The 27,451-nt window shown below is 43.5% G+C and overlaps 3 protein-coding genes across 3 annotated transcripts; 1 reads left to right on the forward strand and 2 right to left on the reverse strand.

The window, feature by feature from the left end:
- The first annotated feature begins 659 nt into the window (after nucleotides 1-659).
- Nucleotides 660-3,136, forward strand: LOC108937619 (carnosine synthase 1-like). Its single transcript, XM_018757645.2, has 3 exons — nucleotides 660-738; nucleotides 1,143-1,402; nucleotides 1,951-3,136. The coding sequence occupies exon 3, from the start codon at nucleotides 2,375-2,377 to the stop codon at nucleotides 3,134-3,136; it is 762 nt and encodes a 253-aa protein (XP_018613161.1). The 5' UTR covers nucleotides 660-738; nucleotides 1,143-1,402; nucleotides 1,951-2,374.
- On the reverse strand, nucleotides 3,125-8,388 carry iba57 (iron-sulfur cluster assembly factor IBA57). The gene is made up of 3 exons (XM_018757644.2): nucleotides 7,951-8,388; nucleotides 5,594-5,946; nucleotides 3,125-4,011 (listed from the first exon to the last, which is right to left on the reverse strand). Exons 1-3 carry the CDS (start codon nucleotides 8,262-8,264, stop codon nucleotides 3,614-3,616), a joined length of 1,065 nt encoding a protein of 354 aa, XP_018613160.1. The 5' UTR covers nucleotides 8,265-8,388; the 3' UTR covers nucleotides 3,125-3,613.
- A 7,695-nt stretch (nucleotides 8,389-16,083) lies between these two features.
- gjc2 (gap junction protein gamma 2) lies at nucleotides 16,084-17,366 on the reverse strand. The gene has a single exon (XM_018757658.1). It carries the CDS (start codon nucleotides 17,364-17,366, stop codon nucleotides 16,104-16,106), a length of 1,263 nt encoding a protein of 420 aa, XP_018613174.1. The 3' UTR covers nucleotides 16,084-16,103.
- Between the last annotated feature and the right edge of the window lie 10,085 nt (nucleotides 17,367-27,451).

Consider the following 27,451-nt stretch of genomic DNA (forward strand, 5'->3'; position numbering starts at 1 on the left):
ATGTTATGATCTAAGAGGCGTGGTGCTTGTTGGCATTTAAGGTGATTCTGAGTACAAAGAGGAGAACGAGCACAGAGGTGAGGTTTTGCAAAACCTCTGTGTTTTCTGTTGTACTTGGTTTTATGTTTGGATTTCTAAATATTGTCCCATTGGACCCAACTCTCTCTTTCTGGCAACACTGCCCTTACTGAGGAATGTCGGTGTGACAGTCATAAACAGATCCACTGAAAAGTTTGCCATCTCTCCCCAGGTTTGGCCCCATTTCATCATGAATTCTGTTGAAGAGTGTGTCTCGCAGAGCTACCCCATCCTGCAGCAGATCCTGCTGGAGCTCGGGCTCCCTCTCACCAGGGACCGCAGTGTCACCCCAAGGACCCATATAGTTTTTTTTTTTTTTTTTTTATGTCTGGGGGCATTCGCATATTATGAATCAAGTTTTATTTGACGTGGGGGAGTACATGGGTACAAGTGCTCATACTGCCTAAGTACCAAACAAACCTTTGTAGGAAGGAGAACTGTTGGGGTGGATGCTTCCACACCTGAAGAGCAGTCCCACTGTTCTGCAGTCCCTGCAGGAGACCCTGAAGGATTGGGGCATCACCCAGCACAGTCACGCCACTGCCGTCCAGCAGCTCATCAAGAAGTGGGCGGAGACAACCATGCAGGCTATCATGGACTACCACTCAGGACTCACTTAGAAAGAGAGGGGTGGAGCCTATGCCGAGACTGACTTAATAGGTAAATTATTTACTCTTCACTTTAATTCTGTATGTATTAGCTTTAAGGAGCCTATAAGAGGTTCACTGGCTCCACATGTTACAATTGGCACTTAGGAATAATCAGATACAAATACAGTCCAGTGCATTGATACACTGTGAATCACCTTTTCTGAAGTTTGCTGGCAGTGGAACGAGCGCACCCTGTACTGTACTTCTGCAGCCAACCGAGAAATGGCAGTAAAGACAGTGGGAACGTCTTAATTCAATTCACTTACAGTGTTCATGGCTTTGTGTCTGGTATCGCTGAGTGTTAATCAATGAGAAGATGAGGAATGTTGATTATGTAAAAATTGGCATTGAAACTGGTGATGGTTAAATAAGCATGTGCATCCTTGTACTGACACCATGCTTGTCTCCATGCAGCCCTGGAGATTTCCCTCACGGAGGTGTGGGGTAAGCTGCGTCCTGTGCTGCTCGGGGTGCGTTCCCATGAGTGTCGGGTACATGGCACACCCCTTGCTCTGCTGGAGTCCTGGGCACAGAGGAAGGCAGAGTACCTTCTGCAGACCATGTGTCACCGAGCTCACTGCAGCCTGATGGCCAGGAGAACCGTGGTGGTGATTGGAAAGGGAGGAGCAGACAACGAGAGAGTGTGGCTCATGGCAAAAAAATACGGCATTAAGGTAACCACGATGCCTCACTACTTTACACCATTGGAATGATTCTGCATGTGATTGCAGGTTTGAATCTGCCTCGGTCCGTATGAATCTTGCTTGTTCTCCTTGTTTGCGTGGGTTTCCTCCCATAGCCCAAACACATCTCAAAATTGCTGTGTGTGTGTGAGAGGGAGTGGTTCCACTGTAGAGTGGAGTCCCCTCCACTATGTACCCTGCCTCATGCCATACACTTTCAGGAAAGAGTCTAAACCACTGTGACCCTACACTGGATAAGCAGTTTTTTAGGTATTCATAGAGGGATGGTTCCCTCTTCCAGAAACAGCACAAAGACACATATATGTAGCACATGAGCTCTTGAGAAAAGTTTGTTTTAATAAACAATGGTACAGAGCAGTAATGTACAGGTGATTACATTTGATCTGTTGCTGTATTATCAGATACTTGCAAAGGAAGAAGCGCTTCAGATGTTTTCTACTCAATGGATTGTTCATGCAGAGGTAGCACATACTGTAAATTTAGTGATAGTAAAAATGAAAAATTTGTTTCCTCATTAGATCATTTTGGTGAGCTGGGAGCCTGTGGCCCCGAGCAATGTGTGGAGATTCCTGCAGTACGACTTCAGGGACCACCGGCAAGACGCACTGCATGCCGCTAATATAGTACAGATGCTGCAGGAGCAGAGCTTCTCTGCTGATGGCTGCCTTGCATTCCTGTGCAGCTGCACCATTTTGGCTGCCAGCGTGTGTGCAGAACTTGGCCTGCCTAGCAGCCCGCTCTTGGCAGTGGCCGTGGCCGTGGCCAAGAGGAAGAGCAGCACCCAGAAACACTTGGGCACCATGCAAAAAGCGCTGGGCCACCTGCCAGCCCCGTCGCTGTATGCCTCTGCCTGCGCCCAGGTGAACAGTGCCGAAGGGGTGCTGCAGGCAGCTGGGCTTCCCATCCGTGTTGAAGTTGGAGTACAGTGCGGCCAGCAACAGTATGCGCCTCGTAGAGAACCCTGAGCAGTGCTATGAGTACCTGCAGAGTTTGAGCAAGCTGTCGCCGCACGACAACGGCATTGACAAGGGCTTCGGCACTGAATCAATGCTCATGGAGTATGTGGGAGGGACGAAGTATGTCACAGATGTAGTCATGTTCCGTGGCAAACTGCTGGCCGCCTTTGTGTCTGAAAGTGGCCCGTTCCACCCGCCCTATTTCTGCAACACCTCCCACATCATGCCAGCAGGTCTTTCTCCGGAAAAGCAGGCCCAGCTGCGGACAGCAGCCTACCAGAGCTGCCGCCACTGTGGTCTTGTGCATGGCATCTTCAACGTGGACATGAAGATGACTGAGAGGGGGCCCAAAGTCATTGAGATCAACCCGAGGTCAGGAGGGTTCTATTTACCTGCCTGGACCAAAGCTGTGTACGGTGTGGACATCATCATGGTGGCCTTCTTCTTGTGCTGTGACATCCAACCCCATTTGTGGACCCCCGAACCCAGAGGCTACTGCGTTGGCATCTCGACTCCTGAGGCTGTGGAGAGCTCAACGACCTTCACGCACCTCCTCAGGAGCCTGCAGGAGAAGAACCTCATCTGGCTACTAATGATTTCAGAGATGGAGGACAGAGTGACCCTCCACCTGTCCAGCTTTAGCCCTAGCAAGGAGGAGGCAGTCCAGCGACTACTGCTGATCTCACAGGCTCTCGGCCTCAACACAGAGCAGCACCCATTCAGGCACTTCCTGGAGCCCCTCATGTGATCCAGTCACATTCAAATACATAGTTGTAGCTTTAAGTTTATTCACGCCATGTCATTTTAAAAATCATCTTTGTCAGCTTTGGTATTTTTACCACTTCCATTTATGCATAATATGCTTCAGAAACAGACAACATATTCATTAACTTATCACCAACTGTGTGGTCAAATAAGTTGTACAATGAATCCCGCTCAACATTTCTGTATAAATACATTAGTGCATACGAATCGTGATAAGGAATTACTATGGTCACAGTGACTGGTAATGATCCGTAAGAGTACAGCTACTCAAACAGTCCCTCAGGAGAAATACACCATCAATAATCATCCTCTGCAAACAAAAATACTTTGTGAAGCTTGTTCAGTTGCAGTCATCGCTACAGTAAATCCAGTAAACAAACTGATCTCACAGTAGCTGCAGCTCCAGTGCTAAATAAATCAGTTGCAGTTTGACAACTGCCCAACAAGGCTCTGTGGTCACTCAGCTGCCTTTGCTGTCTGCCGGCCACCAGTCTGGTACAGATGCCTCTACAGTCACAGCAGTACCCCCTGGGTTCTGCAGCACCAGTGGCTCCTTGGCGTAGTCAAGGCGGACCAGGCTGAGGCCACGGTCGCCTAAGGTGCACAGGTGCTTCCCGGCTGGTTTCCCTGCCCGTGTCACCAGTGGCATCCCGCCCTGCGGTGGGCCCTGGTCAGGAGGGGCCGACAAGCACACAGGCATCAGCCGCTTCCGTATGACGCCAGTGTGGTGGGTGCGAGCTGTCAGCTCCTGGCCCAAGTAGCAGCCCTTGCTGAAGCTGATCCCTTGCATGTAGACCAAGTTGGCCTCTAGGGGCAGCATCACACCAGGGGGCAGGTCTGAGACACTCTCTGGTAGTCCTGAGTGGGCAAACAACAGAGACTACATTACACACATACTTACTGCAATTTAGAGCTTTAGAGTCCGCAGTTCACCTGAACGACATGCACATGAACTGTAGGAATAAACCCAAGCAAACACAGATATAAAACTGCTTTGATTAAATTAAAAATTGATTTAAAAGCAGTTAACCACAGAGATCTTTGCAAAAAAACTAAATGATCAAAGAAAAACCGCACCCCCTCATCTTTCATGTGACACCAGGGGCAGGAAATGAGTTTCAAATGGGGCCAAATGGGATAAACAGTGCGGTGTCATGCTGTCTTTTAAGGGGATTTCTGTCTGAAGTCACAGAAAAGCACCATCCAGCTGCCCTCTGCAAGTCCTCACAAGAGACAGGTCCTTTTAAATATTTGCTCAGCAGGAGCTTGGAGTGCCTCCTACAGCCCTCACTGTCATTACTGGCAAAACATAAATTGTAAAAAAGTGCACATGGATTCCTGACATTCATTCCAGTAAACTGAATTCCCTCAACTGTCAAGCTAATTTATATTTTACTTCAGAAGATACTGAGTGAAAATTTTTGTTTTTAATTTCTTACATGTATTAAAAACAACAAAGTTCAACTTATTTTCTAAGTATTTGTCATAAGCACACACACACATTGTCTGAAACCGCTTGTCCCACGTGGGGTTGGGGGGAGCCGGAGCCTAACCCGGCAACACAGGGAGTAATGCTGGAGGGGGAGGGGACACACCCAGGATGGAACGCCAGTCTGTCACAAGGCACCCCAAGCAGGACTTGAACCCCAGACACACTGGAGAGCAGGACGCGGTCAAACCCACTGCACCACCGCACCCCCTTGTCATAAGCAGAGGCTCTTAAAATGCAGTCCATGGCCCAAGTGGGGGTCCTAGCATGGGGGTAAGGAGGGTCCATAACATACTGGTGTCCTCTGAAAAAATACTACTGTGTTATTACTATAAATGACATAGTAATTCCATGTGAAGGTATTCAACGGCAATAAAGTCAGTGCAATATTATCTATGAATATATTTCTAGGAGGGGTCCTTGTGTTCATCAAGTGGTCTGTAGCCCAGAAAAGGTTAAAAACCTTTATGAAACATGCATTTTTACATACATTTTTCCTCTGTGCACACAGTTTAAAACAGAATTCAATGATGAAGTGACTGCATTATATTAGATTAATCCACCTCGCTCCAAGTGGAGCATAAGGCGCTAACGAATCTCCGTCAGCCTCTGCAATCCTGGGCTAGCCAGCTGATCTCATTCCAGGTCTTGCCCATATTCTTTATCTCTTCTTCTACTGCCCTTCTCCAGGTCCACTTCAAAAGCCAAAGCAACTGCATTAATTGAGTGACTGAATACTGCCATATTACATTCCATATGGTATGTGACGATACGTACAGTTTGCAGTCACAGGAAGACTGTGATAATTACTGTAGCCAAGGTGTGTGACAAAGCTCCTTGATGGTGCAGTCCTCTCTCAGAGTGAAACAAAGTGAGTTACTGTGCTGTTTATGCACAACAAGGTGCAGAGGAGTTACACAGAACTGGTGCAAGCACGCCCAAGCATACTACCTATAGTGTAGCGATGCCAGTGGTACTCCTCTGTCTCCCCCTGCTGGCAGCAGGCAATCAGCTCCATGGGACTTATGTTTTTGTCCGTCACCAGCCTCCAGCCCATTGCCTTTGTCCTGGGGTCCTCGTCCCAAACGACTGCTGCCGTGGGGGACAAGAGCTCTGGGCTCACAGCTCCTGCATCTTGCCCGGAAGGACTGGGAAGGACTGCCCACAGAGCCAGGTCGGTGCAGGGGCTGATGTTCACCTTTCGCCGGATCTTGTACACCTTCAGGTGCTTCTGGATGGAGTCAGTCACAGTGGAATCACATTCCAGTAAGATGGCCAATTCTTCATCCTGCGTCTTTGTCAAACTGCAAAGGAGAATTAGAAAAAGTCACACAACACACAGTGTACCCATGGATGCCACAACTGTGACAATAACTAAAATGTGCAATAAAGTTATAGTAAAAATTCATTTACAGGAAAATAAATATAGTACAGTATAAAATTACACACATAATCTGAAACAAGTTAGTCAAAGGATAATTCACCACATCAACCCATAATGGTTAAAATAAGCCATCACAAACATGTTGTTATATGTGAATGAAATACGAGTATTAGGCTGCCAGTGTAACATGGAGTAAATTAAGTTTGCTTGCTCATAAGGTCTCACCCCTGAAACTAATAACTATATTAGTACCTGTCTGAGTAATTACATAAGTAACAGTAAATCAGTTTAATACTGTATTTGTCCCTGTATACTGGTATTGCCATATTATTGTATCAGTGTATACAAATATGGTGTTATATTAGTGCCCTAGTTTGTTATAGAGCTGTGATTTACAACTTTTCAAAGACTTTCAAGTCATATTTAAATAGCTGATTGTTGTGAAGGATGAAGGGTCACACTGGTGTTGCAAACAAATGGAGTTATGAGCAAGCTTCAGGTCCAAACTGTGTTCCTAAGTTTAGCTGATGCGTGTTTGTGAGAACTACTAGTTTCGAGTTCAAGTTCCAAGTTTATTGTCATAGGTACAAATACTGTGTACAAGTATCATGAAATTCTTTTTTGAATGCTTCTCCACAGACTATGGACAAGGACAACAGAAAGACTGCACAAAACAATGACAGTGAGTAATGCAATAGCAATAACAATACATAACAGTAACAATAATACCAGTAGACAGCAAGAGAACTGAGAGAGAATGAGAATGCTTAAAGTGACAGTGTAGTTTACCAATGTGCTTGGGTGGAGCAGTCCAACTCTAGTTACCAAAGGTGGCACATTGGCGAGTGTTGTATACTCTTACAGCACTGTGGTAAAAGCTGTTCCTGTACGTAGCAGTGCGGGTTCAAATAGACCTGAGCCGCTTTGCAGATGGCAGAGAAGACAAGGGTGCCCGTGCGGGGTGACTACGATCTTTCATGACACGCATCGTCTTTCTGAAGCAGCGTGTGGTGTAGGTGTCCTGGACTGCTGGTAGCTGTGTGCCGATGATTTCCTGAGCTGTTTTGACCACCCTCTGTAGGGCTTTCTTGTCCTGTATGGAGCAGCTGCCAGATCAGGATGTAATACTGTTTTGTAATAATAATGTATGTATGAGATATACGTCGCTTTGGACAAAAGCGTCTGCTAAATGAATAAATGTAATACACCCTGTGAGGACGGACTCCACAGCACACCTAGAAAGTGGTGAGGACTGTAGCGGACATCCTGGCTTTCTTCAGACGCCTGAGGAAGTGGAGGCGTTAATGGGAAGAGGGTCCTATGCTGCGAATGCACTGTAACTGCATGTGTGCCTACATTCTGAGGCAGCTGGTAGAGTAATAGTTACAGCCGCTACCTTTGGACCCCAAGGTTGCAAGCTGAAATCCAACCTCCAGCTGTAACCCCAGAGCAACGTACTTACCATATTGCTCCAGTATAAAACTGCCCAACTGTACAAACAGCTGTAATTTAACACCGTAAATCACTTTGGAGAAGAGCGTCAGCTAAATAAATCAAAATTTCCAGTGAATACTATAGTGTTATCAGCCCACACTTGGAACTTACACTGCTAGATACACTACTACTGACAATGAGTCACTCATTCACAGGCGAGTGAAACACACTTTTTCTCAGTCACTCACACACTATGGGTGATGTTAGAATCACACCTGAACAGCGTGTCTTAAGTTTGGACTGTGGAGGAAACCCACGCAGACACGCGGAGAACATGTGGAAACTCCACACAGAGACTGAGCTGGGATCGAATGAATCCACCACGTCCTCTCGTCTCGCACCACCCCAGGCGCTGTAGACAGCAGCGCTAGTACTCGCTCTGCCACCGTGCCGCCCTAATAAACCCAAATACATCATGATAGATAGCTACCTGTAAATGATAATGTCGAACATGGTCCTGCCCTGAACGTTCAGCATGTGCGCATACAGCGACCTCGTCCCCGCTCGGCCCAGCGCGTTCATGTCATTGGTGATGAGTCCCTGCAGAAAGGCCGCCGTGTCCTGGCCCTGCACCCTCAGCAGTGCCCTGTGGCTCAGCCTGAAACACACGAATCGGCGCTTCGCAGCATCTTGCTCGTGCGCCTGTCTGTGCTGCTGCTGCTGCCACCAGCCGGACGCAGTCGGCCTCAGGTTCCACCTCAGGACGCTTCGGAACACCGCCGACCCCGCGATTAAATTAACCATGACTTCAGCGCCTCGAGAGCCAAAAAAAAAGAATTATTCAAAACGACGGAATCCAGGTTACATTTACTTGGGGGAGAAGTTCAACTATAAACAGCAACACAAAGCAGCCATTTTGTATCCCACAATGCTCTGTGACGCATTTCTTCATAGAAGTAGATTTAACAAAGATAAGTGGGGCGGTCTGCGTACTGCCCCCTAGCGTTGGAGGACTGTGTGAGCCAGAGAATGGCATTGTCGTACACTGAGAAAAAGGAAAGTAGCTCTACTGAAAATACACACACACGCATACATTTTTTGAACCGCTTGTCCCATACGGGGTCGCGGGGAACCGGAGCCTACCCGGCAACACAGGGCGTAGGGCCGGAGGGGGAGGGGACACACCCAGGACGGGACGCCAGTCCGTCGCAAGGCACTCCAAGCGGGACTTGAACCCTAGACCCACCGGAGAGCAGGACCCGATCCAACCCACTGTGCCACCGCACCCCCCATTACTTAAAATACTAAAACAGTAAATTTACAATCAACTTAATACATGTATGTTTGAGATGAGAACATAATTATATTGCATAAAGTCGAAGTGAAATTCAACAGTCACCAAAAAGTGATATGATCACGCTGCAATAAAATGTTCCAATCTATTTAGATTTCTAACGACGGTGTTCACTCAACATGATTTTTACTGCTTGTTCAATTTACTTAATTAAAATTACTTATTGCAACACAATTCTTTTGCGTTTTGTCTCAACTTAATTTCATTGTGTACAATCCATCTACGTTTACTTAATCCAGTTGTGTTGGGACTATGTGAATAATATTTGTTGGGTCAGTGTATTGCTGAAACTGAACCGAAAAGGGGAGGCTCTATTAAAAATATATATCTATTTATATAGTATATTGTATTATGTATAGCTATAATTTATTATATAGTTTAACATTCTATAACTTTATTAAATACATATGAATGACACATAATTAATAATATAATTAATAATGTTAGGCAAATGACACAGGGATACATGTTTTTTTCTGTCTTGTTTTCTCGGAAAAAAAAGGAAAAAACCTCAAGCTTCTTTCGGGATGAGAAAAACAAGACAAAAAATGTTAGCTTTAGTAAGTATGTTCCGAGTCTGAACTGTTTGCGAATGCGTGTTTCCACTAACGTTTATCACAGCTTCATTTCTATGGGAAAAAAATTAGATGGACTTCTGTTGAAACGCTACCCATGTATTTAGCTTGTATTCAAGAAATATCAAGTTTATTCCTCACATATTTTTGTCTCTGCCTTCTGCGAGTTTTTTTTTTTTCGTTTTGCGCGGGAGCGCTTTGCAAAACATGACCGTTTGGTCTGGAGAGCGACACCTGAGGGAACCTGGTAATTCAGTAAGAAGGTAAGAATTGCAATAAAAATCTCATAGTATTCTGATAATAGCTGTCCACCTAACGTTAAATACAAGAAAATGTGTTTTAAGAAAACCATACACTTTTTTTAATCATGTCGACCGTTAACAGATTAGGCCTATATAGTTTCACTGAGTGTGAAATAGCAATAGTCGCGACAGTGGTCGTTGCGGGAGTTGTCGCGATAGTCGCGGGAATGGCGGGAGTGGTCTCGCGCTGTGTGTTGATCTTTCAATGACTGTTTACGTAGACTTGAAAAAGGCTAAGGAAGCTTCATTATAGTTAATCTTTATTGAGCTGACGCCTTTTCCCAACAGGCGTTTTACAATCATGTTACAATAAACTTCACAACTATTTACCTGTTTGTACAGCACAGTATATTTTACTGCATCAGAGGGGAGGTTTCTTGATCGAGAGTACCACAGCAGGAAATGGAACTGCAACCCAGAATGTTCAGACTGAAAATTGATGATCATGAGCTAAACATTACCTGCTACCCTGGCCTTTTATGCCATTTAAATTCCAGCACACATTTACATATACTGGAATATTTACATATCCATATCACTACAATGAACCCAAAAACACTTAAGTCCAAATCACTTTAGAAAATGGTTTGCAAGGTACAACAGGTGGTTCCTTCTATTTATACTTGGGGGGTGCGGTGGCGCAGTGGGTTGAACCACAGTCCTGTTCTCCGGTGGGTCTGGGGTTCGAGTCCCGCTTGGGGTGCCTTGCGACGGACTGGCGTCCCGTCCTGGGTGTGTCCCCTCCCCCTCCGGCCTTACGCCCTGTGTTACCGGGTAGGCTCTGGTTCCCCGTGACCCGTATGGGACAAGCGGTTCTGAAAATGTCTGTGTGTATTTATACTTGGGGGGTGCAGTGGCGAGACGAGTTCAGCCGGTGCCCACTGTGTGACAGGTCTGGCGTTCAAGCCCTGCTTGGGGTGCCTTGTGACGGACTGGCATCCCATCCTGAGTGTGTCTCCTCAGCCTTGTGCCCTGTGCTGCCAGGTAAAGCTCTGGCTTGCCTCAACCCTGCTTGGGACAAGTGGCTGTTGACAATGGATGGATATTTTTATATTCACTCAGTTGAGTTTCCTTTAATGGCCTAAAATACAAGTGGATGACGTACAGTAGGCTATGTGCTGTTGCGGAGTACTGAAAAAAGTATCGGCTGCCAACTCTGTCACGTTTTGGATGGTCACACTTTCAGTGTCTATCTGGCTTGAAATTAATAAAATCTTTTTTGTTGCTGCATTAGTTCGAATGGGGTATGTCATGCTCAACTTCAGCAATATCCAGTATCTCCAGCAAATCACAGGGAAATCTGCTAACTCCAAAGTCCAGACATTTTGCTTGTTCCTCTCTGCAGTAACTATCCTAAGGATCTGAGGACAGCAGGATGTCTGGATGTGATGTGGTTATTTTTCTGGGGCCATGCAACTGTGAAGCCACTGAGATGATGTCAAATTGCATCGGTCCAGCTGCTGCCAGAGCAGAATGGCCACGAGGCCTTTCTCTGGAACCAGAGGCTCACTGTCAGACATGCGCCTTCAGGTTTGCTTTATAGGCAGTATAAAAAAGACCAAAGAGACTGATCTCTTATTTTTCCCTGCAAACTGCTCTCCCCGAAAGTATGAATGTTCATGCATAGGTCACTTGATGTCCAGAGCACATCCACTGCCTTTTTTCACCCATAGAATCCCCAAAGTCTATGGTTAGTCCACCTCTCTTTATTGCTCTTCACACATAAACACATTTATTCATAACTCATGTCTTAATCCGTCAGAAGAGGAGTCTCGGCCATCTTTCATGTGCACATCCATCATAGTAAAGTTTTATTATATATTATTTTCTGTCTTTCACTCTGAGATTATGCATGTTAAGTTTTTTTGGCTTTGTCTTATCAATTTTTTTTAGGTATGGTCATTTTTGGAATTCCTCCTTTCAGGTAACAATTATTTAAACATAACCAAACAGTAGATAGATATCGATCTGTAGCAGTTCAGTTCCAAGCGTGTAGTGATTTGTGAGTCGGACGCGGATGGGCGGCAATGTGGAATGCTGTATGGGATGAATGGTGTGAATGCTGGCGCTGCGGACCTCTCAGCAAGTTCCCAACAACGCAGGGATGGAAACCATTCCAGACATTCGCAAGCGGCACTTTTTCAAAAACATATCTGTTTTTATTTATGACAGTGTTCTTTGAAATGCCTAACAGCCTAACATCTGTGGTAATACATGTTCCTTTTTTAATTAGCTGTCTTTTATTTTCGTCCTTATTTTTCCATTTTACTTTAAAAGTTTGCTGTGACTGGATGAAAAGTACTAGGAATTTATGGAAGTTAGAAGTCATAAGCCCCATGATGCTATGCAACAGCCACTAGCTCACGGAGGATTCTCTTACCCTTGACTTGTACTTGGCCAGAGTGAGTGGAAAATTTCCTCTACAAATTCTTGGTAATTTTATTATTAATGTTCCCATATATTTTCAAGATATATACAGGAAAAAAATGAACTGCTCAGCAAAGCAAAAACATATACACTATATTGGGGTTTAATGTCATGGCTGCTTTCTAAATGTGTTTCTCTATATATGTGGAATTTGACAGAAATAATGAATAATGTGGTACATCACATTCTTTCCAGGTTCCAAACACTGCATTCAGATTATCTTTAATTTTTTATTAATTGCAACACCTTAGAAACAACAGGAACACCACCACATCCAACAGGTTTTCTTCTCTATAAGTTGTGCTGTTATGCTGGTTTTTTTGCCGGGTAGGCTCCGGTTCCCTGCGACCCCATATGGGACAAGCGGTTCAGAAAGAGAGAGTATATCATTTATTATATGTAATGCTTTTTGTTTTGTACATTCCTTTTTGGTTTAATGGTCATGCCTGGCATCTCATCAGTCTCTGACCAGCCTTTAGCAATTGTAGGTTTACTGTGTTGTTTCCCCTGGCACTTCAAGATAACCTTCTTTTCAGAAATAAACTTGAGAACAGTTTTTGAAATATTGCAGAAAAGTAGGATGATGGCTAAAATAAAAATCAATAAATAAGTTGCATTTAATAATATGTGAAAACATGCAAACTTTCCAAAACCAAATATGTTTCTCAGTACTTTTATTTTATTAAGCATTAATTTAAAAAAGAGCAGAATGCATTGCCCAATTTTAAATATTTATTCAAATGGTTTCTTTGATCAGAACAAATTATGTATATATTCACCCAATCCAAAAAACAAATACATGTTAAAACATTTTTTTTTTTACATGAACTTATATAAAAAAACATATTTAGAAACACATGCAAACTGTACACTCAAAAACAGCTACCACAGATGACCAATGATAGTTTTAGAAATGTCTTTTTTTTTTTTAGCTCAAAGTGAGTTACACTGAATAACTTCTTTGAAACATCTTAAAATGTCTGAGTTATTTAATAATTCAAGTACTTCCAGTAACAAATTAATTTTGTCACGGTCACTAGTTATGTGGTCAGATAAATAAAAATGGCAATATCTAATTCCATAATAATGTGCAAAAGAACTACACAACAAGAGAACAAAAGAACATTAAATTGGAGAAAGCAGTAAGAAGCTGACTGTAGATGTGGGGTTTATGCTGCATTCCCTGGACAGGCAAAAAACTTGAGTTCCCATGTAATTTCAAATTCACTGTTTATTCACCAAAAGCACTGTTTACAGAGCAATGCATCTCTGGTACAAAACTGTTAACAAAACTAATAATTACTGACTTTTTTTAGAGGGGGAACTATTTTTATTAATCCTCTTGACTAATACAGTAATGGGATTTTATTTTTATAAGGAATATTATTATATAGTAAATTCAGTGAACCATAACTAATACCAAGAGAAATGATCAATAGAAATAATTTAATTTCCATGTCAATAAGGCACATTGCTGCTTCATACAGATACCGTCTGATGTAAAGGATTCAGTATTTATTGAAGGTTTTTTTTTTTTTTTTTTTAATTATTTCAGACAAAGAAAGACTCCCTGCAGGGGAGCTGAAAACTGACCTGGCCTCATTGTTTGGAAATGCACCTCATACCTAACAAGTGCTTGACAACAAACACGTTTCAGATATTTTGAAAATAATGCATAATGTCTGACTATTAAACAAGCTAAAATACCCACATTTCAGCATTTTCCTATCAGTTTAATTTGAAGGCAGTCCAGCATCTTTTTGGTGAAAAAATTTTTACAGACCAGTGTTGTTTTTAACCTACAGTAAAATATCAAATAACACATCAAAGAAAGTTTTCTGACTGACTCCTTTGGTACAAATGCATAGCAAACACACACTGTCCACCATGACATGTTTAAGATGACGTGTGTGTGTGTGTGTGTGTGTGTGTGTGTATAAGAGAAGAGCAGCTTTCTAAAGCCAGCAGTGTGTCACTGTGAAGAAAACCACCTTAAAAACTGGATAAAACAGTCAGGCTGAAGATTAGGTGTCCCAAAAGTGTATTAGTTTCTTCATAAGAAGGTGATCATAATGAAGACATCTTGGGAAATATTTGCAATATAGACTTTTGAATAATCATATTTCAAGACTATGTAACCTTACACATGAATTTACAATAATTATTGCTTTCATTTAAGGAAAAAGACTCACTAATGTTAATAAACCTGCCCATGCAGTGTTTGCAGTGGCATCATGTCATGTGCCATTTAAAGACTTAAACATTAAGGTTATAAATAATGACTTTGAGAGCAGAGTTAAACAGTGGGATGAGGAGTGGTTAAGGCATGGTCCAGTCTAGCGATCGAAAAACTAAACATTTTCATTCGCTGATGGAGTGCCGCTCTGTGCCCCCAGCAAACACCCCGCCTGGAAGAAGCCACATCAAGGTGTGTTAGTCTTTTCAATGCCTGCCTAGAAATATGTGGACCCACTACCTTTAAAGCAAACTTTTTCAAAGATCTTAGTGACTCTGATCTTTACCGTTTGTCTTATATGGATCTGCGTTGTAAAGGCAACTGGTTTCCTCCATATTTACTGTACAGCTTGAAGGACCATGTTTACCTCCTGCTGTACTGGATGTAAACATATGAAGCATTCTGAAACAAAACAAAGCCAGACAAATTGAGAAAATTTAGCTGTTCTGAAAAACAAGACTATGATATGGCTAATCCCAAAGGCCATTTTGACAATTTTACATATTTCTCTGCAGGGAATGAATTTGCCCCCTTCATAAATCATGAATAACAGCAAAATTAAAAAGTAAAATACATGTAGCTCCTTTAATGGTCTATTGTTGCTAGGGCACTTTGTCATTTATAGGAAACACCTGTAGGTTATGATTAGGTTATGATCACTGGTTATAGCCACTTTTTATTCCTCAGGCAGGGAAGAACAGGAGACGACGGCGCTCACCCTGCTGGTCTTCAGATGCTGAATGACAGATTGACTCCAAGCAGTTTGACCTCCTCTGATGTAACAGAGACTGTCAAACATAAGTAAGAAACCGCATTGCAGGAATAAACAGAGAGACTGCAGGCAACTGGAGTGACCTGGAGGACCTTTTCAATGGCTTTGCCCAAGAGACCAAACAAATACCTTAGGGCTCCAAATAAAATGCATCACAGTACTAGGTAAAAAGATAAGCACATTGTTGAAAATCATTTTGTTTGCTTTCAGTGGCAGGTTAGAGCTTCACAACTTGGAGGCCTTTGAGGAGTTTAGCTTCACTTTTGCTTCCCTGCAGGCGTGAGGCCAACACACAGCAGAAGCCCCTGCATATCGCATCACATTTTTTTATTCCAGTGCCAACTTTCCACAAATAATTTATCAGTGTGTCTTCTGGAGCTCTGCAAAACATTTGCTCAGAGCCAGATCGGAGTGCGGGGGTCATGAAGAATTCGCAAATGTAACTCCTGACAGCTTCTTACAACAAGTACGGCAAACAAATGAGCATTGTGCCTCCGCCCTTTTTTAATCTTAGCATCAGCTTTGCTGTTTTGATGTCAAAAATACGAGTTCTCTTTGTAGAAAGACTAATCTACTCTTTTCGGACACATCAGAGCTATTCTAAAATGCCAGTCCAGTCCCTATGAGGAATGTAATACGACTATCACTGACGATAAAAATGGAAAGCAAATCTACCATTATCTATAAGTTTGTAAATTATTCCTTGGTTTTCAGAAAAGAAACAAATCGTATATAAATATCTGCTACTTTTGGAACACTTGGTCAATCCTGATTTTCTTTCATAAAGCAAACTGTTTCATTTAAACCATGACTTGGGAAGAAGTTCTTTGCATTTACACCAAGAGTTCCATGAAAAGCTGTTATGGTCACCTATCATTTTTCCACCCTTCAGTTACTGCAGCAGCCAAGTCCTAGCAGACAAAGTCATTGCAAACAGCCTTCAGATTGCTGGCCACCTGGGACTTGACACAACGCTTCTAAATCCACACAGATGTCTTCCCGTTTTTGACAATGGCGCCTGCCTTCTCCGTGCTGGACTTGGGCCGAGCCCCTTGTTTCTCCTGGGCCGTGTTAACACGGTTCTGCTCCGCCACGGTGCCGCCTGAGGTGGGGCTGCTGGTCCGGGAGGGCTGCGCATTGCCCTTGCTGTTATAGGTCTGGAAAGCCATGTCGAGCTGCTCCTGAGCCACACGCAGGTGCCGGTGGAGGCTGGCTAAGTCTGAAGGGATGTTCTCATCTGGGCTGGTGCACTGCTGTTCCTGAGCCACATTGGCTAGGTTCTGCTCGTGCGTCACAAGGCTGTTGGGGATCCTGTTGTTAGATTTGTCTGACTTCACCACCAAGTTGTAGCCAGGCGGTGAGGCTGGGATGTTCCGGGAGTAGGGGTAGCTGTACGAGGAGCGGTTTCCCTTCCCCCGGCGTTTGCGGAGCATGTCCCGGAAAGTGCCAATGCCCAAATGGACCATCTCACAGACATTGAGCAGCAGGCAGAGGCAGCTGACAACGTACATGATGAGCAGGAAGATGGTTTTTTCCGTTGGTCGAGAGACAAAGCAGTCTACATTGTGTGGACATGGCACCTTGTTGCAGACGTACGAAGGGTTCACGCGGAACCCATAGAGCAGGTACTGACCTGCTAGGAACCCCACCTCAAAGACGGCACGGGCTACAAGCTGTAGCACATAGGTCTTCATGAGTCCCTCTTGCCTAATTTTGCGCCTGCCATCATGTCTCTGTTGGTCCTGACTTGGATACTTGGCAGCCTCAGCCTTGGGCTCTTGTGTCTCCAGGGAGTCCCCGTAAATCATCGGTTCCTCCTCCTCATCCTCATCCTCCATCACTTCCTCCAGGGAGCGAGCTGTGCTCCACTTGACAGCACTGGGCTTCCTGCGCAGTCGGCGCAGCTTGCGACGCTCGTCCTCAGAAGTGCGGGCTATCTTGTGTATGGCATAGCCCAGGTACATGACCGAAGGGGTGGAGATCATGATGATCTGGAAGACCCAGAAGCGGACATGTGAGAGTGGCGCAAAGGCGTCGTAGCAGACATTGTCGCAGCCTGGCTGCTTCGTGTTACAGGTGAACTTGGTTTGCTCATCCGAGTAGATGGACTCCCCTCCCACGGCTGTGAGCACGATGCGAAAGACGATGAGTACGGTGAGCCACACCTTCCCCACAAATGTGGAATGGTTGTGGATTTCCTCCAGGAGACGGGTGAGGAAGCTCCAGCTCATGTTGGTCATAGGGCCAGTTCAGCTAAAACCTGCGGAAAAAAAACACAAAGCTCAGCACCGACACACAAAACCATGCCTGACCTCAGCAACCACTGAGCTTCCAAAGCAATCACTCTTCAGGACAGACGTGAAGGGCCATATCATACCCAGGTTGAGATCTGCAGACGCTTTAATGTGACACTGACAATCGGCCTTCAGTTAGATTAATTTGCTTTTACTTTCTAAAGAAGTAACACAAATTGACTGGTAGCTATAGAGCAAACTGGACTGTGCAAGACAACTGAACTATTAAAGCTGCAGATTTGTGGAAATAACTTGGGTATGTTGGGTATGCACTCGTTTTTCCGCTGGCATCTTCCAGCATACACAACCATGATCCAATTAAATCTGCACTATATTTCCCTCAATGGTTTTAGACTTGAAAGGCCTCCGAGGGAACCAGTGAAGGACAAACACTAATTGGAATCAGCGGCTGTGAGTATGACTCTTCACCAATAATTTGTCAAGAAATTAATGCTCTTTATTGCATGCTGCTGGTTCATTGAAACCATTATCTGCCATCTACCATATATCAGTAGATCATCTATATACATACTGTATATATCACTTTTGCGGTTTTCTGAATGGGAAAAATGTGGATTCTACAGTGTGTGGATTTGTTTTAGATAGCAACTCAGCAAATATTTCCAATACTAAACTAAACAGAAAACATTATTAAGTCTTACAGATGAACATTTTATAGATGACTTAACAGATCCTGCTGGAGACAAAGTATTAAACGTTAGGAAATATCAGTAAATGAATATAAGACTATGTGGGACAACTGGTAGCATAGTGGTTAGAGCTGCTGTCTTGGGATCCAAAGGCTGCAAGTTTGCTCCCCACTGCTGGCTGTAGTACCCTTAAGAAAGGTACTTACCCTAAATTGCTCCAGTAAAAAAAAAAATACCCAGCTGTATAAATGGGTAACTAATTGTAACCTTAACACTATAAGTTGCTTTGGAGGAATGCATGAGGTCAATTTTTTTCCCCAAATGTCTTGTCTGGTGAGGTTACACAAACACTGCAGAATAAGGAGGAGTTACTGACCTCTTTACCTTATTAAATGATCTTTCTAACTTTAGTGATCTTTTAGAACTGCGCTCTTTATGATGTATAAACAGTACAACTGTATGATAGTCTGAAACAGTATAACTGTATGATAGTCTGAGCCTTCAGTGACACAACTAGCACAAATGACTTTGGCAAACTTTGGAGAGACTTTACTTCGGTTATGAATGTGTCACTTCTGACTAACAAACATGTCTCATTTTGCATGGAAACATTTCACAGAGCTGTTTATTTTGCTGAGTGCTCCCAGGGTCTTCCCACGTGAGCTGTAATGCAAATAGAGATTTCCCCAAATGTCACATAAAACACTGTAATCACTGTGACAAGATTTGCTCTAAACTCCTCTGGAGGTGCTCTGTCCAGCTCTGCTGTGACCACGCTCACGGGCTTGGTCTCAGGGTTTTAGCCTCGTGGTTCTGCTTATCTCAACTTCTCAAGAAGACCTTTGGAGGATGGGCACCCAGGCCACAGCTGCCATGAAAACATCAACAAAGAAGCACAACATTTATTCCATTCATTTACCTATAGTGCAGTGGGAACACAGTTAAGAAATGGGAGACAACTGTACCGATCCTGCATTTTGTAGTTTGTTCCAGTTTGACACCCAGTTTATTCATAGGACGAACTGTATTTACCTAAAATATATAAAAGTAATTGCAGCATGGGTGTTTACTTCAATACACACATATATGTAATTGGTTTGGCAACTTTTTAATAACTAAGTCTGTAAACACATGCTACCACACAGAAGACAGATAAGTATTGTAATAGCAGCAATCAAACTTTTGGACTGGAATTACCCACATGCAGAACCCAACCTCTGCACAAAAAGTACAAGTTCTAAGATCAGCACACACTGTCAATGAATTGCTTCGCAATGATTGCACATGGTGGTCATTTATACATTTTTGCCGGTGAAATTATATTTTCTCCAGGTACAGTAGGTGGGCCACCTGAAGACCCGCTATGAACCTCTGCAGCACAATACTCCTCTCGAACAACATTCCAGAAAGGTTAATTAAAAAATTCTCAAAAACCCTTTAAGAACCCTTGCTAGCCTTAAAAAAGTACAGTTAGTCTTGTAAGCTATGGCCTTCAAAAAGCAGAAGTACATGGCGGCAGACTTCCAGATGCACCCTCTTGCTGGAGCTAAATGCACGAGATGATTTTTGTCGGACCTTTTTGACAGCAGTAAGATGAGACATGGCTTAACACCAGTCTGAACAGACTAGGTATGACACTAACTTCCTCCTGTAAGACCATCACATCACACGTGAAGTGATTCCATCAGAGAAATGCAGCCACCTGCTACATACTCCTCCCAATTCCTTGGCCTGGAAGTTTTTCTTTTCCTTTCTACAGTTGCCAGATGGTCTCTTATCAGTATAATTTAGTAACAGCCTTCTATCTCTTGGTGTTAACTGTATATACTGTGTCACGGCAGACAGTCTTAGAACTTGTTGACTTTACCACATTTGTTTCAAGGCAGCACATCTTCGCTTCTTTACAGTTGGATGGTTGTGAGTTTCTGAATTGAGCTAGAGAAAAATGTTCTGGTATATAATAAAACAAGCATATATTATTAATGCAATTTTCTTTTGCAGTTTGACAAAGCTGAATTATTACACAGAATAAGGCTGCAGAGAATTACCTATTCATTCTCATTCTTCTTTACGTACTACATACTACACATAAACAATTGAGATTGCCACAATCCTGTGAAATTAATGTAGTAACTTTTCGATTTTTTTCTCGTTGACAGCAGTGAGAGAAAAGCAGGGCTAATGTGAAATGTCAACGACTTAACTCGACCCTGCTCGAGACAGACCGAGTTCAGTCAGAAGCCGACTGCAATACACCAGACCTGCTGGAAGCAAGCCAGTGAATATTCCCATTGAAAGCTGAATGGCCGGGTGCTTACTGTGAGAAGACACCACCTTCCTGTCCAGTTTCGTTAGCGGTTCACGGGCTTCCTGCTCTACAAGAGGGGAACTTTGTCATGTTGCTAAAACAATCCAGACTTCTGCTGAAGCTACAATATCATCCAAATGAATACCTCTATCAGAAGTCCTTCTGTGATTTAATTTTACATGATATTGTAAATACTATGCTCTCTCTATCTCATATATATGCGTATATATATATATATATATATATATAGAGAGAGAGAGAGAGAGAAAGAGAGAGAGACAGCCAATAAGCAAATAATAAGAATGCCAATATGTTTTTTGCATTTATTCATTTAGCAGATGTTTTTCTGCAAAGTGACTTCCAGTGAAGACTACAGTATGTAGTATTTAGCTGACACCTTTTCACACAAGGTGACTTACACTATAGCACACTAGCGAATCACTCACATACATACCAGAGCAGCACACATACACACACTGTACGGAATTTAGTCACCAGTTCACCTGAAAGACATCTGTGGACTGTGGGAGGAAACGCAGGCAAACATGGAAAGAACGATGGTTATGCAGCTCTTGTGCAAATGCTTTTATGAGGAAAAAAAGACTGATTTTATAGTACATCAAAAAATGGTGCCCTATAAACCCCAAAAAGGTGTGACACATGAATTAAAATGGCGAACCCACTTCACTGCCAAACATGTAAAAAATGTAAAATGTAAAAATACAGTTGCTGCAACAAGATATAATGTGACAGCTTGCACAAAGTCTTATCAATTAATACACATATATTTTCACAGGATCTATAGTGTATCATCAACAAATTCTGAATCATGGTGGATTTTTCCTGGCATATCTAGATTATATAAGACACTTTGTTTAGCTGGATGATGACTAGTTGTATCACCGTTTATGAAAGTGTATGGCTGTACACCTTGGAGTGGGTCACAGTTCCATTGGTGATGTATGCCACCATATGTACCCTCATCTCCAGGCTTGGCCCACACACACACACACAGGTTTGGCCCATGATCTCAAAATTTGTAAAAGCAGACAATGGATGGATAAGCCATAAAACTCACATGTCGAGCTTGACACACATATCATTTAAAGATACAAATGCCAAGTTTTGTCACTGGATTTCTTCAAAGATTATATCTTGGGAAACTTAATTTATATACATACACCCACTACTCTTTTTCTCACACTCTCAGAAGTAGGTTCATGAATCAATACAGGAACTGTTCCACTGCAGTTGTCACTTTTCTCGTGGTTAATGCAAACTCAGTGTCTAGAAATGTTTTGTCAAATGTCATAGGTGTAACGTGATGGCGTCCTGCCCTATGCTCAACCAAGCCTGCCCGCCCCCCCCCAACTATCTGTGTATAATTCCATTGATTACTACAGCTAATATTTTTGCATCCCCCAAATCTCTGACAAATTGTTGTTAAGCTAAATATCCATACCAAAAAAAAGAAAAGATCAGATTAATTAAAATAGTTTAAAGCATTTTCCATTTTACGCAGAGTACTTTTGAGTCCACAATGAAATTATAAAACAGGAATTTTATATATTATATAATATATAATTAAATAATGTATATATTATATAAATATATATATATAATATATTTTTCTAATAATCCTTTTATATTTCATGAAATATAAAAGGATTATTAGAAAAATATAATTAGAAAGGATTTAGAGACTATTAGACTTCCACGATCTGCCCATAGTTTCTATCAGGTTTTTCACCCTCTGCTGACTGATTAAAGTAAGAGGAAGCTACAGCTCTGAAATATGTCATCATTAAATAAAACTAATAAAAAGAAAACCAAGTTTTAACATTGCACCTTGTAAGTTCATGGATAATAAAAAATAAAATCTGATGTTAAATTAGCTAAATTAGTGACTGGGTTTAAATTGATTTCTTTCCTTTCATTGCCTGTTCTTAACTTAAAAGGTATGAGAAAAATATGCTGCAGATATGATTTAGACTCCAGTACATACACAACAGACTGGAGTGCTATCATGTTTTCCATACAGTGCAGTGACCATGAGATACATGCGTTTCATGGGATATCATAAACGATGTATTTCTTTGTCTATAGAAAGTTATTGTGATTTTTCTGACAAAATTAAAAAGATCAAAATTTCAAAAAAAGTCAAAGAAATGAAACTTCAAAAAACTGAGTTGCATCAAAGATGTGTACGTTCACTTTAGCAGTTAGCACACATTTTTGCGTGAACATTCATTCTAAACACACACACTGGCTGAAGTCACTTGTCCCAAGTGGGGTCGCAGCGAGCTGGAGCCTAATCCGGCAGCACAGGGCATAGGGCTGGAGGGGGAGGGGACACACCCAGGACGGGACGCCAGTCCGTCACAAGACACCCCAAGCGGGACTTGAACCCCAGACCCATCAGAGAGCAGGACCCAGCCAAGGCCGCTGCACCACTGTGTCCCCTTTATTCTAAACAGAAAATTCTAAATATACAGTTTAGATGGTGTTCATAAAACTTTTGGCAAATGACACATATGGTTTAATTAGTCTGTAGACGTTAAAAGTAGTTTAAAAGACGCCTTTCCTGTTTTTCCATAACTGTACATCGCATGCGCATGTTGAATTAAAATGTAAGATCTAGAAAATCAATTCTGTATACAAATATAAGGAAAGGGAAGGGAAGTTCACACGCCTCACTTCACACTGAACACGTTTTTGCAAAACAGAAAACCTCCTTGGAGTTCCATCGCGCAGGCTGATGTTTGCTGAGCAGGGAATCGCGCTTCAGCCCAAGCAGCTGAGCATCTGGCCTGAAATCAGTGGGGAGGAAGATGCTCCAAACTCACGGTGAAAGCTCCATTGGTCCTGCCGCGGCCCCTGGTCACATCCTTGTCTCCGCTGCATCCACTGTGCATCTGCTGCTTCCCTGCGTCGCCCTGTTCAGAAGCTGTTTGCGGGGCGCTGCTGGTCCATCCCGAAGCTGTAGCCGCTGACCAGTTATATCACAGTAGGCGCCCGGGAAGCTGTGAGGCGGGGTGGCCTGGCCAGTGGTCCCGGAGCCCAGCGCATGTGCACCCTGTCCCCCCTCGGCCAGCAACAAGACTGGCTGCCTTCAGCGAATGCCTTGCTTTCTGCATTCAGTCTGATTCCTACTACAGCCACTTTCTGCCTGGGAAGGGAGAGGGAGGGCAGAAAGAAAGAGCAGCAAGGGAGGGGAAAAAGCTAGAGGCAACCGAGGGGTCAGATGTGAGGAGAGCTGGACAGCGCAATGAGAGCACTTCCTTCGTCGTCAACACAGCTCACCAGGATGGAGTCACTCCTGGCCAACGCTCTGTGCAAAGTCAAGGAGGAGCTCGACACTTTCAGCAATGTATGGAAACACTGCTATACACACACACACACACACACACACACACACACACACACACACACACACATACATAAGCCCTGTGAATACATGCAAACCGCATATGGATGCGAGGACATTCAAAGCTGAGCAGTAAAAATCTCACTACTGTAAGTTGCACAAGGATAGAGACAGGGAGCCCAAAGTGCGGCACCTCGAAAATGGCACGCGATGGGGACGAATGGTGGTATTAGAAGGTCGAAGCACGGCCGACAAGGAGAGCAGATTGCCTGATGTGTAGTCCGCAGGTATGCTCAGTCATATAGCGTGTCCAAATATTTACGTGTTCTGTCGCGAAGCACAGCCAGGGGGTGGATCTGCTGCTGGGCCGTGTGCCGCAGCGCACTCCCATCCGTCTGGCCTCACCGCGCGCTGTTTACACCGACGACTCTCCATCAGGCCGGCAATTGAAACCAAGATCTATGTTACAACCCTCACGTTCACCCCACCCCCCTCCGTATGCCCTAAACTAAACACGCATGATGTCTTTCAACTTGCATTTTAACTTGACACTTCCCGCGGCCACCATGGAAACAAATGGGACCGTGCTTGTAAGGCCAGGTCCATGTCAACAAGACTACAAGAACTGCAATTTATTTCTCCATAAAAATAGCTTTTGTTCCTTCAAAAGGGCATGATTTCAGCTGCACGAGAAGCAGGGAGGGATTCCTACCACGCAGGCACCTCATGGAAGTGGCAAAGTAACGTCTTCAGAAAAATGCCTCTTTTAGAAATGCGTGCCTTTCGGTGCAATCGTGAGCACATGACATCACAGAAAAACGACTATGTAAAAGCAAATTGCACTGATATGTTGCTAAGAACTTTTATATGTATATTCACTGCATGGTCCAGAAGCCTTTTAGGGTCATAATGGGACAAAACCGCCATGTGGTCATCAAGTGCAACACGTGTGCTTCGTGTCTTTCAGGAATTCTGATCTCGTGTAGAGATTAAATGGAAATGTGTATTATCCTATAAAAAGCCCTCTGCTCCCACCTCCACTCTAGGGATGTGACCTGTATTTTCTTATTCAAGAACTTGTCACTCCATGTTTTTTTAAATATTTGCAGAATGGTGGGAAGCCAATTGTACTTGTTCCTCTTTCACTAACCATTTTACTTTGTCATTTGCTTTTCCACACCACTCTCTTTTGAACTTTGCTTCATTGTGGTGATGCTAATTATGCCAGCAGCGATTGTTTTTTACACTTTGTTATGTTTCTTCAGCCGATGCTTTTCTCCAAGCGACTTGCAGCGTCAAGCTACTTGCGTCTATTTATCCATTTAAACAGCTGGATAATTTTACTGGAGCATTTTCAGGGTAAGTGTCTTGCTCCAAGGTACAACAACTGGAGCTGGAAGCCAAACCTGGGACCACTGTGGGTTTAAAGGCAGCAGCTATAACCACTATGCTAACAGCTGACCCTTTTAAATGCTGTAACGTAACATGTAAAAAAACTTAATATATAATAATTATTTTCTTTCAAGTATATTAATCTGCTGGCATAATGACTATTCACATGTTGGGCAACCAAAAAAATAATATTAGTACTCACTGGAGTTACACACAAACATTGGGTAGGCTTCTTCGAACAGTGTCTGGCGCCACCTCCCTGCCCCCCTCCCAAGTTATGCCTATAAATTCCTATAAATGAGCCGATCAGGCAAACAACAGAATGACAAATAAAAGAAGATAAGAATTTTATCACTCAAAGTGTGAAATTCTTGTTGGTCACCTGTAAATATGTGGCCTGCAACTTCAAAGGCTAAAAGTATGGGCAGCTGGTAGCATTGTGGCTAGTGCTGTTGCCTTAGTGCCCAAAGGTTGCAGGGTTGACTCTCAGATACAGCTGTAGGACCCTTGAGCGAGGTACTTACCCTAAATTACTCCAGTAAAAATTACCCAGCTATACTGTAGGTAGCTTAACTACATAAGTTGCTTTGGAAAAATGCCTCAGCTAAATGAATAACTGTAAAAGTGGCAAGAACTATGATTCCCCTTTGAATTTGGTTAAGTTCAGCATGCAAACACAAAACTTGAGCTGATGAGGCCTTAGCAATCCCGAAAGCTGGAATAGCAGGGAACGTCCATTTGTCTATTACACACACAGACTGACAGATCGGTCAACGAGGGGTCATGGTGAAAATAAACACAATTTTGCTGTCGTTGGCAGCATGGGATAACGTGACAGGCAAGAAGGCCAGCTGGGCCCAAAATGAGGATGGTCTCTGCAAATAGCACGTCCAGACAAACCCCACTCATGTGGCAGAATGTGTTTGGCTCTGCAGACTCCCCCGGTGGGGCCTTGAGTTGCCATGAAACTCCAAATGTTTCCCCAGCTCAAGCCCACAGGGATCAGCATTGTGACCATGTGCGATCCCTCAAGGGAATAGTGGCTTCCAACAGGGCTCCAATCTCCACTCAGTTCTCATGTTCTGCTCTCCATCCTCTTCAAATGAAGACCACCCACATGCATCTCTTATACTGCACATCAAGAGGTCAAATGCAGCCACAAATGTTCAAAAAAACCTAATGACAAATGTTGACACCTAAAAGCCGAATGTCTTGGTTGTATTACTAAATCTTTGCCACATTATAAGTGGGATACCTGAGAAGACCAAATATTAGATCTGCACCACTGCAACATTAACTGAAATACAGAGTGTATTCTGGTAGCATTTTACAGAAGGAAAGGCAGAAAAGCTCTCTCTTTTGATATTTCATTCTGAGTTGTCTATGAAATTCCTAGAAATGAGGTTGAGGCCTTACACATCCTGGTCTTCAAAAAATAAAAATGTTAAACCGCAAGCAACAATAATTTTTGCAAATCTCAAGCAGGTATTAGTCCAGCTATCAGTTTGAGTTATGAGCAACAGCTAAAATCTCATATTCATGAAAACAAAAACATGTCACACCATACTAAGTAATAACAAATAATACACACACACACACACACACAGGCAAGTACAGTCGTTGCGTGGTTAACGTCACATGCGGACAAGGACACTTGCCCATGCCCATTTTTGGACCATGTTTGCTCAACGTGCTTTAGGGACTCTGCTCATGAGTACATATTTATAAAAACTCACGTTTTCCTCACCAAACCTGAACAAATAATACAATCGTTTATAATTTGGAAGTTTTCACTTGTGTTTTGTATGATGGAACTGGTGAAGGGACTTCAGCGGATGGACGAGAGACAGCTTGTCCACAGATGGGTAGGCCCAGTGCACCCCTGCCAGTGTCAACTCCAAGTTCATCTGAAGAAGCGAGCTGATGGGAGCAGACTGGGGTCGTGGAAGTCAGGGTTTGCATAACGGGTCTTGTGGGGCGTGCAAGCCCAACATGCTGTCCCCCAGGAGGCGCAGCGACAGGCGAGCAGGCAGCTACCAGTCACTGCCTGACCGGGCGGGCCCCTTTAGGCCATGGAGCGCCACACAAACCGAACGGGAAGCCTTCGAGCTGAGACAGTCCGCTCTCATTTGTTCACACTGCTCTCATTGCAGGCGTGTCCCTCCCTGGGGATCGGTGGCCTGGCACCACTCCGATGGGGGCTGAAGTGCACTGAAGCGACGGAGAATGTGGGCTTCGGGACACAGTGCCGGCATCGCCCTGGCAACTGGCTCCCACGGCCACAGGATTCAGGCAACACCGGACTCATAGTGAA

The sequence above is a fragment of the Scleropages formosus genome, chromosome 7 (assembly GCF_900964775.1).
Source record: "Scleropages formosus chromosome 7, fSclFor1.1, whole genome shotgun sequence".
NCBI lineage: Eukaryota > Metazoa > Chordata > Actinopteri > Osteoglossiformes > Osteoglossidae > Scleropages > Scleropages formosus.

Excerpts from the sequence above, each read along its gene's own strand:
- gjc2 (XM_018757658.1), bottom strand. The coding sequence starts at position 17,366 with ATGACCAACATGAGCTGGAGCTTCCTCACCCGTCTCCTGGAGGAAATC.
- iba57 (XM_018757644.2), bottom strand. The coding sequence starts at position 8,264 with ATGGTTAATTTAATCGCGGGGTCGGCGGTGTTCCGAAGCGTCCTGAGG. Across the intron at positions 5,947-7,950 it reads TTCGACATTATCATTTACAG|TTTGACAAAGACGCAGGATG; the intron begins GTAGCTATCTAT and ends TCTCCTTTGCAG. Across the intron at positions 4,012-5,593 it reads CTGGCATCGCTACACTATAG|GACTACCAGAGAGTGTCTCA; the intron begins GTAGTATGCTTG and ends TTGCCCACTCAG.
- LOC108937619 (XM_018757645.2), top strand. The coding sequence starts at position 2,375 with ATGCGCCTCGTAGAGAACCCTGAGCAGTGCTATGAGTACCTGCAGAGT.